The sequence below is a fragment of the Tiliqua scincoides genome, chromosome 2, assembly GCF_035046505.1.
Source record: "Tiliqua scincoides isolate rTilSci1 chromosome 2, rTilSci1.hap2, whole genome shotgun sequence".
NCBI classification, from domain to species: domain Eukaryota; kingdom Metazoa; phylum Chordata; class Lepidosauria; order Squamata; family Scincidae; genus Tiliqua; species Tiliqua scincoides.
The window spans coordinates 118,497,620-118,512,499 of NC_089822.1; the positions used below are offsets into that span (position 1 = coordinate 118,497,620).

Below are 14,880 nucleotides of genomic sequence, written 5' to 3' on the forward strand. Positions count from 1 at the left end.
GTCCCACTGTGTTCAGATGGGCTTAGTCCCAGGAAAGTGTGTATAGGTTTGCAGCCTTTGCCAGGAGAGGTAACAGGAAGTAGACTGTCCTTGATAAATGGGGACAGTTAGAGCATATGCAGTAGCCAACCTGATTTTGATGAATCCTATCACTGACATATTGCTGAGTAACTTAATGTTCTGTTTCTGTTTAAGATTCTGGGAAATTTTTTTTTTGTTCCGCTTGTCAACTCATTGTATTGATGTTCTCACAAAACTGGGATAAAGCAGGAAGAGCAGGAACAGAACAGCCTATGCACAGTATAGTTGTAACATTTTTGAAGTACTAAGAGTAGCATTACAGCACCCTTGTCCCTCACAAGACACAAGCACCTTTTTGTGTCGTCTTTGATCAGATTGATTTTGCAGGTTTTTAGCATCCCTCAAGCTAGATCTGGGGAAACCCCACTCTTCTTACCAGAAGGGAGATTGAGGTTTCAGTTTGGATGCTGAAGGCACCTTTTGGCTAGTGCCTATAAAATCGTTGGAACCACGTAACATATATATATATATATATTTTCAATCCTAGGTGTACCATGGAGCAAAAGAACCAAACCATTATCTCTGAGTTCCTCCTGCAGGGGCTCTTCAGCCAGGCAGAGCATGAGGGTATCATCTTCTCCATCCTCCTCTCCATGTATTTGCTGATAGTACTGGGCAATCTGCTTATTGTCTTACTGATCTGCTGTGATGCCCGACTCCACACCCCCATGTATTTCTTCCTCAGCTGCCTCTCTCTGGCTGATGTGGGCTTTGCTTCCTCCACTGTCCCTGTGATGCTGCAGAACCTGCTTTCCCAGAAGAAGACCATATCTTTTGGAGGTTGCTTGTCTCAGATGTATTTTTTCCTCACATTTGGCAACAGCGACAACTTTCTGCTTGCTGCCATGGCCTTTGACCGCTACTTAGCCATATGCCGCCCACTGCACTACCCTGCCTTAATGAACCACAAGTGCTGCCTCCTGATGGTCTTTGGGTGCTGGCTCCTGGCTACTTTCCAGTCCATGCTGTATACACTGATGCTCTCCCGTCACTCTTTTTGTGCATCCCACGAGATCCCCCATTTTTTCTGTGAATTCTACCCACTGATTGGACTCTCTTGCTCAGACACCACTGTCATTAAAATGATTGCCCTGACAGAAGGCATGCTAGATATTGTGGGACCGTTTATGTTCATTGTGGTCTCTTATGCGTGCATCTTCCTCACCATAATGAACATCCCGTCCTCCACTGGTAAACGCAAGGCCTTCTCTACTTGTGGCTCCCACTTGGCAGTGGTTGTCCTGTTCTATGGCACCCTCTGCTTGGTCTATTTGCAACCTACCTCTAGTAACTCAAAGCTACAAAACACTGTATCTTCTCTCATGTACACTGTGGTCACCCCTATGCTGAACCCCTTTGTCTATAGTCTGAGAAATAATGAGATGAAGGGATCTCTGAGGAGACTTCTTGGCAGAGTAAGGGGTTTTTAGAGGACCTGGAAAGAAGTTACAGCACAATTCTATGCATGTTTACTCTGAGGTAAGTCCCAATGTGTTTAATGGGGCTTATTTGCAGGGAAGTGTATATATAGTATTTCATCCTTAGGGCCCAATCCTATCCCCCACCAGCTGCACCAATTCAGCCATGCCAAAAAGGCATGTACAGCATCCAGTAGAGGGGTGTGAGTGACGAGGCAAATGAAGGGTAAGTATTAGACATTTATACTTACCTTCTGGTAATCCCTGGAACTGCCTATGAGTCTTCTTGGACATATACCCCCATTTTTGAAGGGCAATAGGGCAGGGAGTTTTGAAAAGGAGGAGATAGGATCCAGCATGCGCCATTGCCACCAGATCCACCACTCCTGTCTCTTCCCTGCCCCTGCTTCATCCCCCCCACTGAGTTTCACCCCCCAGTCCTCCTCTTCCATGCCCACCTCCCATCCCCACTGCAGACTTACCAGGTCTAGTGGCCATGGTGGGGTCCAGCAGCAGAGCTGTGGCACTGCTGCCTCTTGTGGCAGTGCTTAGAGAGTGGTTGCTGATGGAGCACTGTGCACACCATCGGTGGCCGTTTTATGATAGCAGAAGTAACTTCCACTGTTGTAATGCAGTCTGCCTGGCAGCCCAGTTGTCCGTGGGATTGGGTTGTTAGTAGGGTGACCAGATCCCATGAAGGCCAGGGGGCCTATACTTTTAACCATTATATAGAACAGGAAATGTGGGCAAGTACAGCTCAGCATGGAAGGGTTTTTTAAGCTGCACCTGCCCAAATTCCCTCTTCTATATAATGGTTATAGACACCCTGTCTCTGGTTGTCCTGGTTAGTCACCTGATGGGGTGCTGTGTTGCTGTGAATGTGATGGACGGACTAGGACCCAGAATGTGATGGATGGACTTGCACTGCACAGAGATAAGGAAAACTAGGCTGCAAGCCTATACACACTTTCCTGGGAGTTAACCCCATTGAACATAATTGGACTTACTTCTGAATAGACATGCCTAGGGTTGCACTGCTAGAGTGGCGTCCCAGGCAGCCTGAGCTTCCACGTACCATGATTCTCTATGCTGGTGTATCTATTTGCACCTTTATGGTGGATTAAAACCTTGCACTGGAAATTGACCAGCAATTAGTTTGGTTTAATAGTGGAAGTGCCTGCATTTAGGCAGTAGACCTTTGCTCTATTGTGGATTTTCCTTAGGGCTAAATCAAAAAGTGATAGAGGGAACTTTCTGGTACCTGAGACTCCTTCTCTCCTAGCTCCTCTCATGTATACATGTATCCCCCCCCCCCATATCTTTTTCTGTTGCACATACAGAATGTAAAAAAAAAATGGTATTGTGATGAACAGGGTAGAATAGATACTAGGCCGGATTCCATTTTGTAGGCCAGGAACCATTTTGAGCTGCTGTGTGAAAGCTGTGTGGTTTTGAGACAGCATGAAGCACCTTATCGGCCTTCTCAATAACAGCTGAGATAAGGCGGACCTCACATTGCCACCAAGCTCTCCAATTAAGAATAACAAGGTGCAGCCGTGATTCTCCAGTTGCAAGGGCTGAACTTGATTGCATGGTATTGCATCAGCCTATGAGATCACCTTCTAGAAGCTTCAGTTTGTCCGAGCCCCTGGTTGGTCAGAAATCACCTTTAAAGTCTATAAGCCTGTTACTGGGATAGGAGGGGGCTGACAGTTTGTCATTTGTTAGTTGTGGCTTCCTGATCATTCCATCATGGATCATTATATGTATCACTTTTGGTACAACAGGTGGAAGAGTTATCCTTTGCATACACTCAGGAGCGGTGACAGTGGTGTACAGTAGCACTGGTACCTGGGGCATACTGTTTCCATTGCCGTGCTTTGGCTGCTAAACCATAGATAGACTTGGCCAAAGACTTGAGATACCCCCCCCCCCCTTGCAGGGGCCAAGTCTACTTGGAATTGGAAACAGCAGGTAGGCCTTGTTTCTGCTACAGGGGAGGCCAGGTCTACCCAGCATTCAAATATCGGGTAAAACAGTCCTCCAGTTTGAGATTCCTCACAGAGGAGGCCAGGCCTACCCAGCACTTGGAGACCTACCAAGCGTGCCAGGCCTACCCAGGCACGCTGGCAACTCCTTACTGTGGGCACCTGTGGGCAAACTGCCCTCTGACCCTGCACTTGGTATACTACTGCTCAGGAGTTGGGTGGTCCAAGTAAGCATTAGGGATAAGAACGTATGGGCGCAATCTTAACCCCTTATGTCAGTGCTTTCCAGCACTGGCATAGTGGTGCCAATGGGACATGTGCTGCATCCTGCAGTTGGGTGTCACTCACAGAGGCCTCCTCAAAGTAAGGGAATGTTTGTTCCCTTACTTTAGAGCTGCATAGCCCTTATGTCAGTGCTGGAAAGCACTGACAGACGGGGTTAGGATTGCACCCTATGAGAGTTTAGTGATATTGTTTTAGCATTATATGTGTATTGTATTATTCTCTTAAGTAACTAAATGCCTCTCATATACTTGTAACCATACTCCTTTAATAAATCATTATGTTCGTAGGCTTTTGTCAACGTGTGTGAAGGAATTGATCCAGCTTAGTCCTGCCTTGGCCATTTAATTGCTCTGAGTGCTGGCAACGGGTGTGTGTGCAGGACTTCCCCTCAAGGCATGGTACTCGGGACCATGTACCCCTCAGCCCCATCTTAGCTATGCAACTGCTGCCTGCCGCTTATTTTGTCCTATCTGCAGCATGCAGGAAAATGAAATGTGATTTATCTCTCAATCACCAGGAAGAGACTCAGGTGGTCACCTACACATAACCACTACAAATGAATGGTCTGCTCCAGCAATGGCCACAGTCACAGGCACCTTGGAAAGGATGGTTGTGTTCTTGAATAGAACCCCATTATACCCTGTTCTGCACCAGGCCACCTTGTGTACACAAGGTACACAAAGGCAGGGCTGCATCCCTGCTGCATACACATCTTTTTCTGAACTTCACCCTCAACTGCCGAAGAATCACTTGTACTTAATCGTCATGCCATTAAGGTGCAAAAGAGAGCGACTAAGATGATTACGGGGCTGGGGCACCTTCCTTATGAGGAAAGGCTACAGCGTTTGGACCTCTTCAGCCTAGAAAAGAGGCGCCTCAGGGGGACATGATTGAGACATACAAAATTATGCAGGGGATGGACAGAGTGGATAGAGAGATGTTCTTTACACTCTCACATGACACTAGAACCAGGGGACATCCACTAAAATTGAGTGTTGGGAGAGTTCGGACAGACAAAAGAAAGTATTTCTTTACTCAGCGTGTGGTCGGTCTGTGGAACTCCTTGCCACAGGATGTGGTGATGGCGTCTAGCCTGGACGCCTTTAAAAGGGGATTGGGCATGTTTCTGGAGGAAAAATCCATTACGGGTTACAAGCCATGATGTGTATGTGCAACTTCCTGATTTTAGAAATGGGCTATGTCAGAATGCCAGATGCAAGGGAGGACACCAGGATGAGGTCTCTTGTTATCAGGTGTGCTCTCCGGGGCATTTGGTGGGCCACTGTGAGATACAGGAAGCTGGACTAGATGGGCCTATGGCCTGATCCAGTGGGGCTGTTCTTATGTTCTCTCTGCCAAATCACACAACTGCCAGGGGTTCACCTAGGGAAGGAGACATCACAAGTTAGGAAAAGTGCTGCAGTTAACAAGTCTCATGTGAGACAATTGCAACTGATGCCACCTCTCGAGACAACCTTCCAACCCACTGAAATAGGCACAGGTTTGCAGAATCAGATTGTCCTCCCTGCAAGTAGGCATGTTTTTGCCCACCACCAACTCAACTGGTTGAATCCACATTGTGATTCCATGTGGGGCAGAAGCCTCACTGAACACAGTGGGGTTTACTTTTGAGTAAATGGGCACAGGGATAGTGTGGTTGGAGTGAGTAAAATTTCTCCATTCACTTTGGAAGCCCCTACTTGGCTGCATTGCCTCTTTGGCCCCTGTAATTCTGGCATCAATATTTATGGTTAGTGGCAGAATTCAGATCGGAGTATTAGCTTTCTGTTTGTTTTTTCTTCTTCTGTTGCTGATTTGTTTCTACTTAGTGATTGATCTCCATTCTTTGAAGAAAGTATAACCTCAGGAAATGTGAACTTCTGGTTATGCAACCCTGTGTCTTCTAATGAAGTAAGTATCACAATTTTTAATGAACTTTTTAAAAAATCATTTCAAGAGCCCTTCATTAACTTCATACCCCCCATGCACGGGAATATGTCTTCCCTAGCCTTTACTATATCTTTACTATATTCTTTTGGAAAACTATATCCTTTCGGAAAACTCAGAGCAAGTTTTATTGACTATTGACTATAACTCAGAGCAAGCTTACATAACACTCTAATGGCCAAACAAGATATGATGGGGAATTAATTTATTTTTCACATTTTTATACTGCCCTTCCTCCAAGGAGATTAGGGTGGTGTACAGGGTTCCTTTCCTCCTTTGGTCCTCACAACAATTTTGAGAGGTAGGTGAAGCTGAGACATAGGTCACCCAGGAAGCTTCATGGCTGAACAGAGATTTGAATTTGGATCTCTACTAAGTCCAACTTCCAGGTCTAGGTCCAACTCCAGAACCATTCCACCATCCTGGCTGCTTGCCACAATTGGTGTTCACGTGTCAGCTCCATTCAAACAAGGCCCCAGTTAGCAAGCCAGCATGGTGTAGCTGGAGCACTTAGAAAATATCAGTATATGACAGTGGCATACCTGGGGGGGGGGTACCATGGGATTAAGTGACACTGGAGGACATGCCTGTGGGGTGTCCCCTACTGGTCACACCTGCTGCCTCCCATCAGGAGGCCTTCAGAGGGCCAGAAAGGCCATGTATGGCCTCCCCAACACTCAGAAGTCCTTGTATTGCCTTTGGAGGGATGAAAAAGTACTTCTGATTTCTCAGGGAAACCAAAAGTGATATTTTTATGCTGCCAGAATACCTTCTGAGAGCCAGGGAGGACAGCCACATCAGTTTCCAACCAGGTGTTCAGAACTCATGTGGTTGACCCCAGATTGATGGGTTAAGAAGTGGAAATGGTGTTTGGCTTGTTCTGTAGGAGGGGGCGGAAACTTATGGATTCAGCAACTCTGTGGGTTTTGTATCCAAAGGTGCACTATATCCATGGGAAATGCTAATTTCCACATGGATTTTTCCATATCTGGTTGAGCCTTAGCCTCCTTACTGTCATAGACACAATCAGAATATACAACCACCTGAGGTGTCTTCTCTCCTTCCCAGCTATGGTTCATCAGGGCAACGCAACTTACTCTGATGGATTCATCCTACAGGGTCTCTTGGACCAGCCAGGACACAAGCGTCTCCTTGTCCCCATCTTCCTCTTCATGTACCTGCTGATTCTACTGGGCAACTTGCTGATTGTCCTGCTCATCTGCCATGATGTCCGCCTCTTCTCCTCCCCCATGTATTTTTTCCTCAGTAATCTCTCCTTGGCTGATGTGGGGTTTTCCTCTTCTGTCATCCCAAAGATGCTGCAGAACCTCCTGACCGGTACCAAAAGCATAACCTATAGTGGATGCTTGGCACAGATGTTTTTCTTCTTGGGCTTTGGAAACACTGAAAGTTTTCTCCTGGCATCCATGGCGTATGACCGATATGCAGCCATCTGCCAGCCACTACGTTACGCCACTTTAATGAATCAGAAACACTGTTTGCTGTTGGCAGTTGGCTGTTGGCTCCTGGGCTTTCTTCATTCCCTTCTCTATACCCTGATGATGTCTTGTCTCTCCTTCTGCGCCTCCCGAGTGATCCCCCATTACTTCTGTGATCTCCATCCCTTAATCAAGCTCTCCTGCTCAGACACCTCTGCCATTCAGATGACAACCCTCACCGAGGGGACGGTGACCATGGTGGGGCCTTTCACAGTTACTCTTCTCTCCTACATCCTCATTGTCTCCAAGGTTCTCAAGATCCCTTCAATGGCTGGGAAGTATAAGGCCTTTTCCACCTGTGGTGCCCACCTCACCACAGTGGTTTTGTTCTTTGGGACTGTAATAGCTATATATGTCCGTCCCTCCTCCACCTACTCTGGCACGAAGGTCCGAGTAATGTCTGTGGCCTACACAGCTGTGACCCCCATGCTCAACCCTTTCATCTACAGCCTTAGGAACAGGGAGATTCAGCAGTCTCTGAGAAAGCGTCTAGGGATTGAACTGAAAAGATAAGGAGTCCTGACATTTCCTCTAATTTCCTGACATTTTTAGAAACTCAGTGAAGCGCAGCAGTTTGAGAACATTCCAGAATGCCATGTGACATTTGATCCTTCTTGAGCATGGGTTCCCAACCTGTGGTCCAGGGACCACAGTTGGTTCGCATGACCCTGCCAGGTGGTCTGTGAGGTCTCCAGAAGAAAGTGGGGGGTGGGGGGACTCTCAATGCATCCCAGGAAGGGAAAAAAAATACCTCTGCAGCCCCGGCCACCAATCAGAGCTGACAGTGCTTCTGGTGGCTTCCCTTTCACCCCTCCTTTCACCTTCTCACTGCTCTGCATCTGATTGGCCCACTTGTCTTCCATTCCAGAAGGGTAAGGAGGTAGGCTTCTCCTCCATGCATGGTTTGGGTGCATGCTGACTTTTAACTAACAGCAGGCGCAGCTGAGGTTGTTTTGGAGGCTGTGAGGTACTTGGAAGCTTGGGAAGGGCTGGTGCAGCAAGGCCTACCAGATGCCTCCAGGAGCAAAGAAGAGACCTGCATCCTGGTGCTTGTTCTGCCAAATATCCCAACTCCCTTTTAATGCCCGCTTTTTGGCTAATTAACACCCTCCTTTTCCAGGAACAACAGCTGCAGTGTGCAATGGAATGAACACAGACCTCCTTATCTATAGCAAATAGCAAGAATTTATTGCTACAAACACAGACACTCCCTGCAAGTCCTCTTGTCCAGAGGCTTTCCCTCCCCAAAACTCCACTTAACTCCGGGGGTAACATCTGAAGCCTCCAGTCCAAGTCCAATCCGGTCTCCAAAACACAGTCCAGTATTCTGCAGTAGAGTTCCTCCTCTCCAGCAGTGTGTCTCCTCCAGCAGGGTCCTGGCAGTCCTCTCTTCCTGTAGGTCTGGGTCACGTAGCCCTCTTGGTCAGCGTCCGGCTTCCAGCTGGGTCAGCGTCCTGCTTGGTTGTTTTTGAGGCTGTGAGGTACTTGGAGGCTTGGGAAGGGCTGGTGCAGCAAGGCCTACCAGATGCCTCCAGGAGCAAAGAAGAGACCTGCATCCTGGTGCTCTCCCTTGCACCTGGCATTCTGAGGTAGCCTACGTTGAAATCAGGAGGTTGCACATGCTCATCACAGCTTGTAACCTGTGAAGGATTTTTCCTCCAGACATTTCTCCAATCCCCTTTTAAAGGCATCTAAGCCAGACACCATCACCACATCCTGTGACAAGGAGTTCCACAGACTAATGACAGAGGGGAGAGTCGGCGGCTTGGAATTGGTTGGACACTAATGACGACATGCACATAGTTTTGAGCAGCAGTATAAATCCAAGAATCTCACAGCTAGAGAAGCAAATGCAAGCACAACCATTAATTCTTAAATAATTTTCTCTACATGTTATGAATTTAATTATGCTTTTAATGGGCGGTAGTGGTGGGTTGCATGTGGTCCTCAACATCTCCATATTTTGCCTTAGTGGTCCTGAGCTCCTAAAAGTTGGGAACCACTGTTCTTGAGGAAGCTTATAGAATCCATGCGGATTGTGGAGCAAGGCCAATTTCAGTTAATCTCTTGGACAAATGTCATATTGTACATATAATGATGATCTATGTAGAACTACTATGTAGAAATTTGTTCCATGGGTTTTGTGTTCTTCAAAATGTTTTAATCAGTTCTCATCATTTCTCATACCCTGCCCATTACTACTCTAGGCATGCCATGCAGAAGTCAAAAGAGACATGGCCCTACTTGCTTGGTTTACATTTCTGGAAACTGGTTCAACGGAGTCCAGATAGGCATTCCAGACACGAGATGGGAGACATGTGAAACATCTCTTGTTTTTTTCTTTCTTAACTGTAAGGTGGTTGTTGTGAGTGTGTGTGAGTGTGTGTGTTTTAGTTTTGTATTTGTGTGGCTGTTGTTGGTTTGTAGGTCAGTCCCGCCGGAATTATGTGCCTGACACCACGGGGGAGCTCAGGGGAGGGGAGGGAGGCCACCATCACTAGAGTTACGGGCTACGGAAGGTATGGTGGTGGGGGTTGGCCTGGATGTTACAGGAGAAGGAGGGTCAGTCGTAGACAGACTGTCCCTCTTTCTGGCCCTCTTCTCATCCCTCTGACCCTTGGCATGCCTGGCAACAGCCCCCTGAGTCTGAAACTGCTGCTTCTGAATGCCAGGTCGGTGGATAATAAGATCTATTTAATCCAGGATTTAATCCTGGAAGAGAAGGCCGACCTGTTATGTATCACGGAGACCTGGTTGGGTGAGCTGGGGGGGGGGGTTAGTCTTTCCCAGATTTGTCCACCGGGTTTCCGGGTACTGCAGCAGCCAAGGCTACAGGGGCGGGGAGGCGGGGTTGCAATGGTCTACTGGGATTCTTTCCGTCTTACCAGAAACCCTGTTCAGCAGTCCACTGAGTTTGAGTGTCTTCGTGTTGTTTTGGAGGGGCGAGACAGAACAGGGATTCTGTTGCTGTACCGCCCGCCTTGCTGCCCAACAGACTCCCTGCCTGAGCTGACGGAGTTGGTCTCGAGCGTGGTGCTGGAGTCCCCCCACCTATTGGTGTTGGGGGACTTTAATGTCCATGCCGAGGCCCTGGGAACAGCTGCAACTCAGAATTTCATGGTCTCCATGGATCTGTCTCAAAGACTATCTGCCCCAACGCATGATGCGGGACATACGCTGGACCTGGTGTTTACTGCTGGGCAGGCTGATGGTGATCTGGAGGTGGAGGACATTAAGATCACTCCTTTGTCATGGACAGATCACTTTCTGGTGGGATTTAGGCTTGTTGCGGCCTCTCACCTCCGCAATGGCGGGGGATCACATTTTATGATCCGCTCTCGGAGGCTGATGGATCCAAATGGATTCCTGAGGGCTCTGGGGGATTTTCCTGCTGCCAGAGCTGGAGACCCACCTGGCGCTCTGGTCGATCTCTGGAATACGGAGATGGCCAGGGCCCTGGATGAGATCACTCCCGAGCGTCCTCTGCCCAGTCGCAGAGTCAGAGCGGCTCCTTGGTTTTCTGAGGGGCTGCGGAGGATGAAGCAGCAGGGCAGACATCTAGAGCATCAGTGGCAAAAGACTGACCGTACACGGGCTAGGGCCCAGTTGAGAGCGTATTCTAAGGCGGTGGTGGCAGCTAAGAGGGCGCACCTCTCTGCTACCATTGCACCTGCAGAGAACCGTCCAGCTGAGCTCTTTTGTGTGGTCCGTAGCCTTTTACATCTGGCCCCCCCTGCTGGTGGGGAGGAGCACACGGAGGCTCACTGTGACGAGTTCGCAAAACACTTTGCAGAGAAGGTCGATCAGATTCGGCATGACTTGGACGCTGCTGTGGGCATATCTAGTGATGTCCCCGGGGAACCTGTCTATCCTGCTATTTGGGATTCTTTTCAGCTTGTAGAGCCTGAGGATGTGGACAGGATTCTCTGGAGTGTGAGACCTGCTGCTTGCCCGCTTGACCCGTGCCCAGCATGACTAATTAGGGCTGCCCAGGAAGGGCTGGCTGGGTGGACAGGGAGGGTGGTGAATTCATCTCTGAGAGAGGGGGTTCGCCCCCTCTTGAAGAAGACCTCCCTGGATCCCACTAATTTAAACAACTTTCGGCCAGTCTCGAATATTCCGTTCCTGGGCAAGGTGATTGAGCGATTGGTGGCGTCCCAGCTTCAGAGGGTACTGGAGGAAACGGATTATCTGGACCCATTCCAATCTGACTTCAGGCCGGAGTTCGGGTTGGAGACTGCCTTGATCGCCTTGGTGGATGACCTTCACCAGGGAATGGACAGGGGGAGTGCGTCCCTGTTAGTCCTGCTGGAGCTCTCGGCGGCCTTTGATGCCATCAACCATGGTGTCCCTCTGGGTCGGCTGGCCGGGTTGGGGCTTGAAGGCACTGTTTTGAAGTGGTTCCGCTCCTTCCTGGCTGACAGATCCCATAAGGTGGTGCTGGGGGATGCCTGTTCGGCACCCCGACCTCTTAGGTTTGGGGTGCCGCAGGGTTCCATCTTATCCCCCATGCTTTTTAACATCTACATGAAGCCGCTGGGAGAGGTCATTCGGGGGTTTGGAGTGGGTTGCCATCAGTATGCTGATGACACCCAGCTTTATCTCTCCTTTCCCCCTGATTCTGAGGAGGCGGTTGGGGTCCTGGATTGCTGTCTGGAGGCGGTTAGGGGCTGGATGTGGGCGAACAAGCTGAAATTAAATCCGGATAAGACAGAGGTGCTCTTGATTCGGAAATCCACAGCTCGGGTGCTGGACTATCGTCCTGCTCTGAATGAGGTTGCACTCCCTCTGAAGGAGCAGGTCTGCAGCTTGGGGGTTCTCCTGGATCCACAGCTGCACCTGGAGTCCCAGGTGGTGGCAGTGGCCAGGGGAGCCTTTGCTCAGCTTCGGCTGATTCGCCAGCTGCGACTGTACCTGAGCTGCGCGGACCTGGCCACAGTAACCCATGCCCTAGTGACATCTATGAGCCCGGGCAGGATTGTAAGGAAGGAGGCGGTCCCTCAAATACCCCGGACCCGAGCCGTAAAGGGCTTAAAAAGTCAAAACTAGCACCTTGAATTGGGCCCGGAACAGAACCGGCAGCCAATGCGCTCTACATGGAGCTGCCTTTGAAGACAGTCCAGAAATTACAATTAGTACAGAACATGGCTGCTTGTGTGGTGGCTGGAGCACGTCGGTTTGACTCTGTCGAGCCGTTGCTTCGGCGGCTACACTGGCTGCTGGTTCTGTTCCGGGCCCAATTCAAGGTGCTAGTTTTGACTTTTAAAGCCCTTTACGGCTCGGGTCCGGGGTATTTGAGGGACCGCCTTCTTCCCTACAATCCTGCCCGTGCTCTTAGATCATCTGGGGGGGCCCTTTTGACTGTGCCGCCACTAAGAGATGTGAGAGGGGTGGCGGCCAGGAAGAGGGCCTTCTCGGTGGTGGCCCCCGAACTTTGGAATTCCCTCCCCTTAGAATTGAGAACTGCTCCCTCTTTGCTAACATTTCGGCGTGGACTGAAGACCTTTTTATTTCAAAAAGCTTTTAATTGTTGACAGCCTGGCTGGCTTTCTTGCTTTTTTATATGAGAATCCACGGGGTTTGTTTTTAGATTTTTAATTATTTGTAAATTGTTTTAATTATTGTTTTTTAATGTTGTATTTTTAATTGCTGTAAGTCGCCTTGTGTGCCCTTTGGGCATAAAGGTGGGATATAAATTAATAATAATAATAATAATAATAATAATAATAATAATAATAATATTCTGGAGAAAAGGCACATGGGAGCTTAGTGGGGAGAAGACCCCTCTGCATTCCAGAATACTCTATAGAAGCAGCTACAACACAAAGCAACAACAATAGTTAGCTTTTGAAGGTACTGTATTGCTTCCAGCAATTCTCCCATGTAGACTGTACACTAGACCAGTGTTTCTCATACTGTGGGTTGGAACCCACTAGGTGGGTTGCGAGTCAATTTCAGGTGGTTCCCCATTCATTTCAATATTTTATTTTTAATCTATTAGACTTGGTGTTACCATGGTATGTGATTGCATTGGGGAAATTTTACAGATCTGTACTTTTAACAAGCTACTAGGTATATTCTTTTAACAATATAGTATATGGGACTTACTCCTGAGTAAGTGTGGGTAGGATTGCAGCCTAGGATTGTCCAAATATTTTCCTGCTTGATGATGTCACTTCTGGTCACGACATTGCTTCCGGTGGGTCCTGACAGATTCTCATCTTAAATAGTGGGTGCCGGTGCTAAATGTGTAAGAACAACTGCAATAGACTGCAATCCTATACCCAATGGTGCAGTGGTACACTTTGAAGTGCAAGAGCTCTTTATGATGCCCCCAGAGCCACATCCCAAGTGCCACACCCCCTTATAGAGGATACACTCCACTAAGAGGATACAACAAAAAAGGCACTCTCCTATTTCTTACGTTATGCAAGACGAGGGCAGGTTCTGGATGGAGACAGCCCAAAAGCCTCAATCAGTGCTGCTGAGCAAGCAGTGAGCCCTTGGCTGTGCGTTTGTTGTGCAAAGAAAACTATGAAAGCTGCAGTGGTGACTGAGGCCACTGCTTGGCGCCATCCAGTTATCTCCCGTCCATAGGCTACTGAAGTCACCTCAGGCAGCAGATGAGTGGGGGGCAGCCGTCTACATTTGCAGGTCTGTTTCGAACACTCCTCCTCCTCCTCCTCCTCCTCCTCCCTCATTCTAAAAGGAACAGGGGAATGGCTCAGAAGAGGAAATATGGTGGAGAGGAGAGTAATGGCTAGAGTGTCCCCCGAAAGACACTGTAGCCCACCACTCCTCTCCCCCACACTTCCTCTTCCACTCTGTTCCTTTTGAAGCTAGGGAGTGGGAGGAGGAGGAACAGAGGCTAGAGCGCTGCCAGGCAATGGGGAACAGCATTTGGCACACTGCCTCAGACACTGGGAAGACGCCCTTAGAAAAGTGATAGCACTAATTCACTAAAACTAGAATCCCATGTTCATTGACCTGGGAGAAAGCCCCATACATCTTGAGTAAACCTGCACAGGATTGCACAAAAAGAGTTCTTCAGCCATCCTGGGATGATCTAACCTTTAGTTTGATCTAACGTGGGTTTAAAATGGCAGAAAGAGCACTCTCTTGCCTGGTAGCAAAGAAGCAAGAGCAGTTGTGTAGCTGAGGGGGACTGGGGGGGGCGTTCTATGCTCTTGGTGGTGCTCCTCTGGGGTGGCAGTGCCACTGCTGCTTTGTCTGCCGCTGATGCTGCTTTGCTCACAGGTTCCCGCCCCGGATCCTTGTTCCTCTTCACCTGCCCGCCAGTGCTGTTCTACTGCTGTTGCCGACACCTCTTGCCTGCAGCTCACTCCTGGCAAAACACCGGCTGACGAGCCATGACCAGGAGCAGCAGGCAGAGCACCAGAGAAGGAGGTAACAGGGGAGTCAAGGCGTCTTACTGGTTACCAGTACAAACTCATAAAGTGCTATAGCAATCCCAAGTGCTGTTATTATCACAAAGATGACAGCCTGTGTACATGTGCTGGGGGAGAGCATCCTTCCCAGTCCCAAAGGTTGTAGTAAAACTAGTTTCTGAGCATGGACAAACAAACCTTCCAAGAGAAAACCATGTTTCACTGCTGGGCATCCTTACTCTGGTTATGGCAGTCAGTAACATTCATAGGAACT

General features: G+C 48.8%; 2 protein-coding genes across 2 annotated transcripts; both read left to right on the forward strand.

Moving 5' to 3' along the window:
- The first annotated feature begins 575 nt into the window (after nucleotides 1–575).
- LOC136638685 (olfactory receptor 1468-like) lies at nucleotides 576–3,533 on the forward strand. Its single transcript, XM_066612718.1, has 2 exons — nucleotides 576–1,496; nucleotides 3,450–3,533. Exons 1-2 carry the CDS (start codon nucleotides 576–578, stop codon nucleotides 3,531–3,533), a joined length of 1,005 nt encoding a protein of 334 aa, XP_066468815.1.
- A 3,256-nt stretch (nucleotides 3,534–6,789) lies between these two features.
- On the forward strand, nucleotides 6,790–14,629 carry LOC136638686 (olfactory receptor 1L4-like). Its single transcript, XM_066612719.1, has 4 exons — nucleotides 6,790–7,691; nucleotides 10,671–10,804; nucleotides 11,327–11,588; nucleotides 14,476–14,629. The coding sequence occupies exons 1-4, from the start codon at nucleotides 6,790–6,792 to the stop codon at nucleotides 14,627–14,629; spliced, it is 1,452 nt and encodes a 483-aa protein (XP_066468816.1).
- The last annotated feature ends 251 nt before the right edge of the window (nucleotides 14,630–14,880 follow it).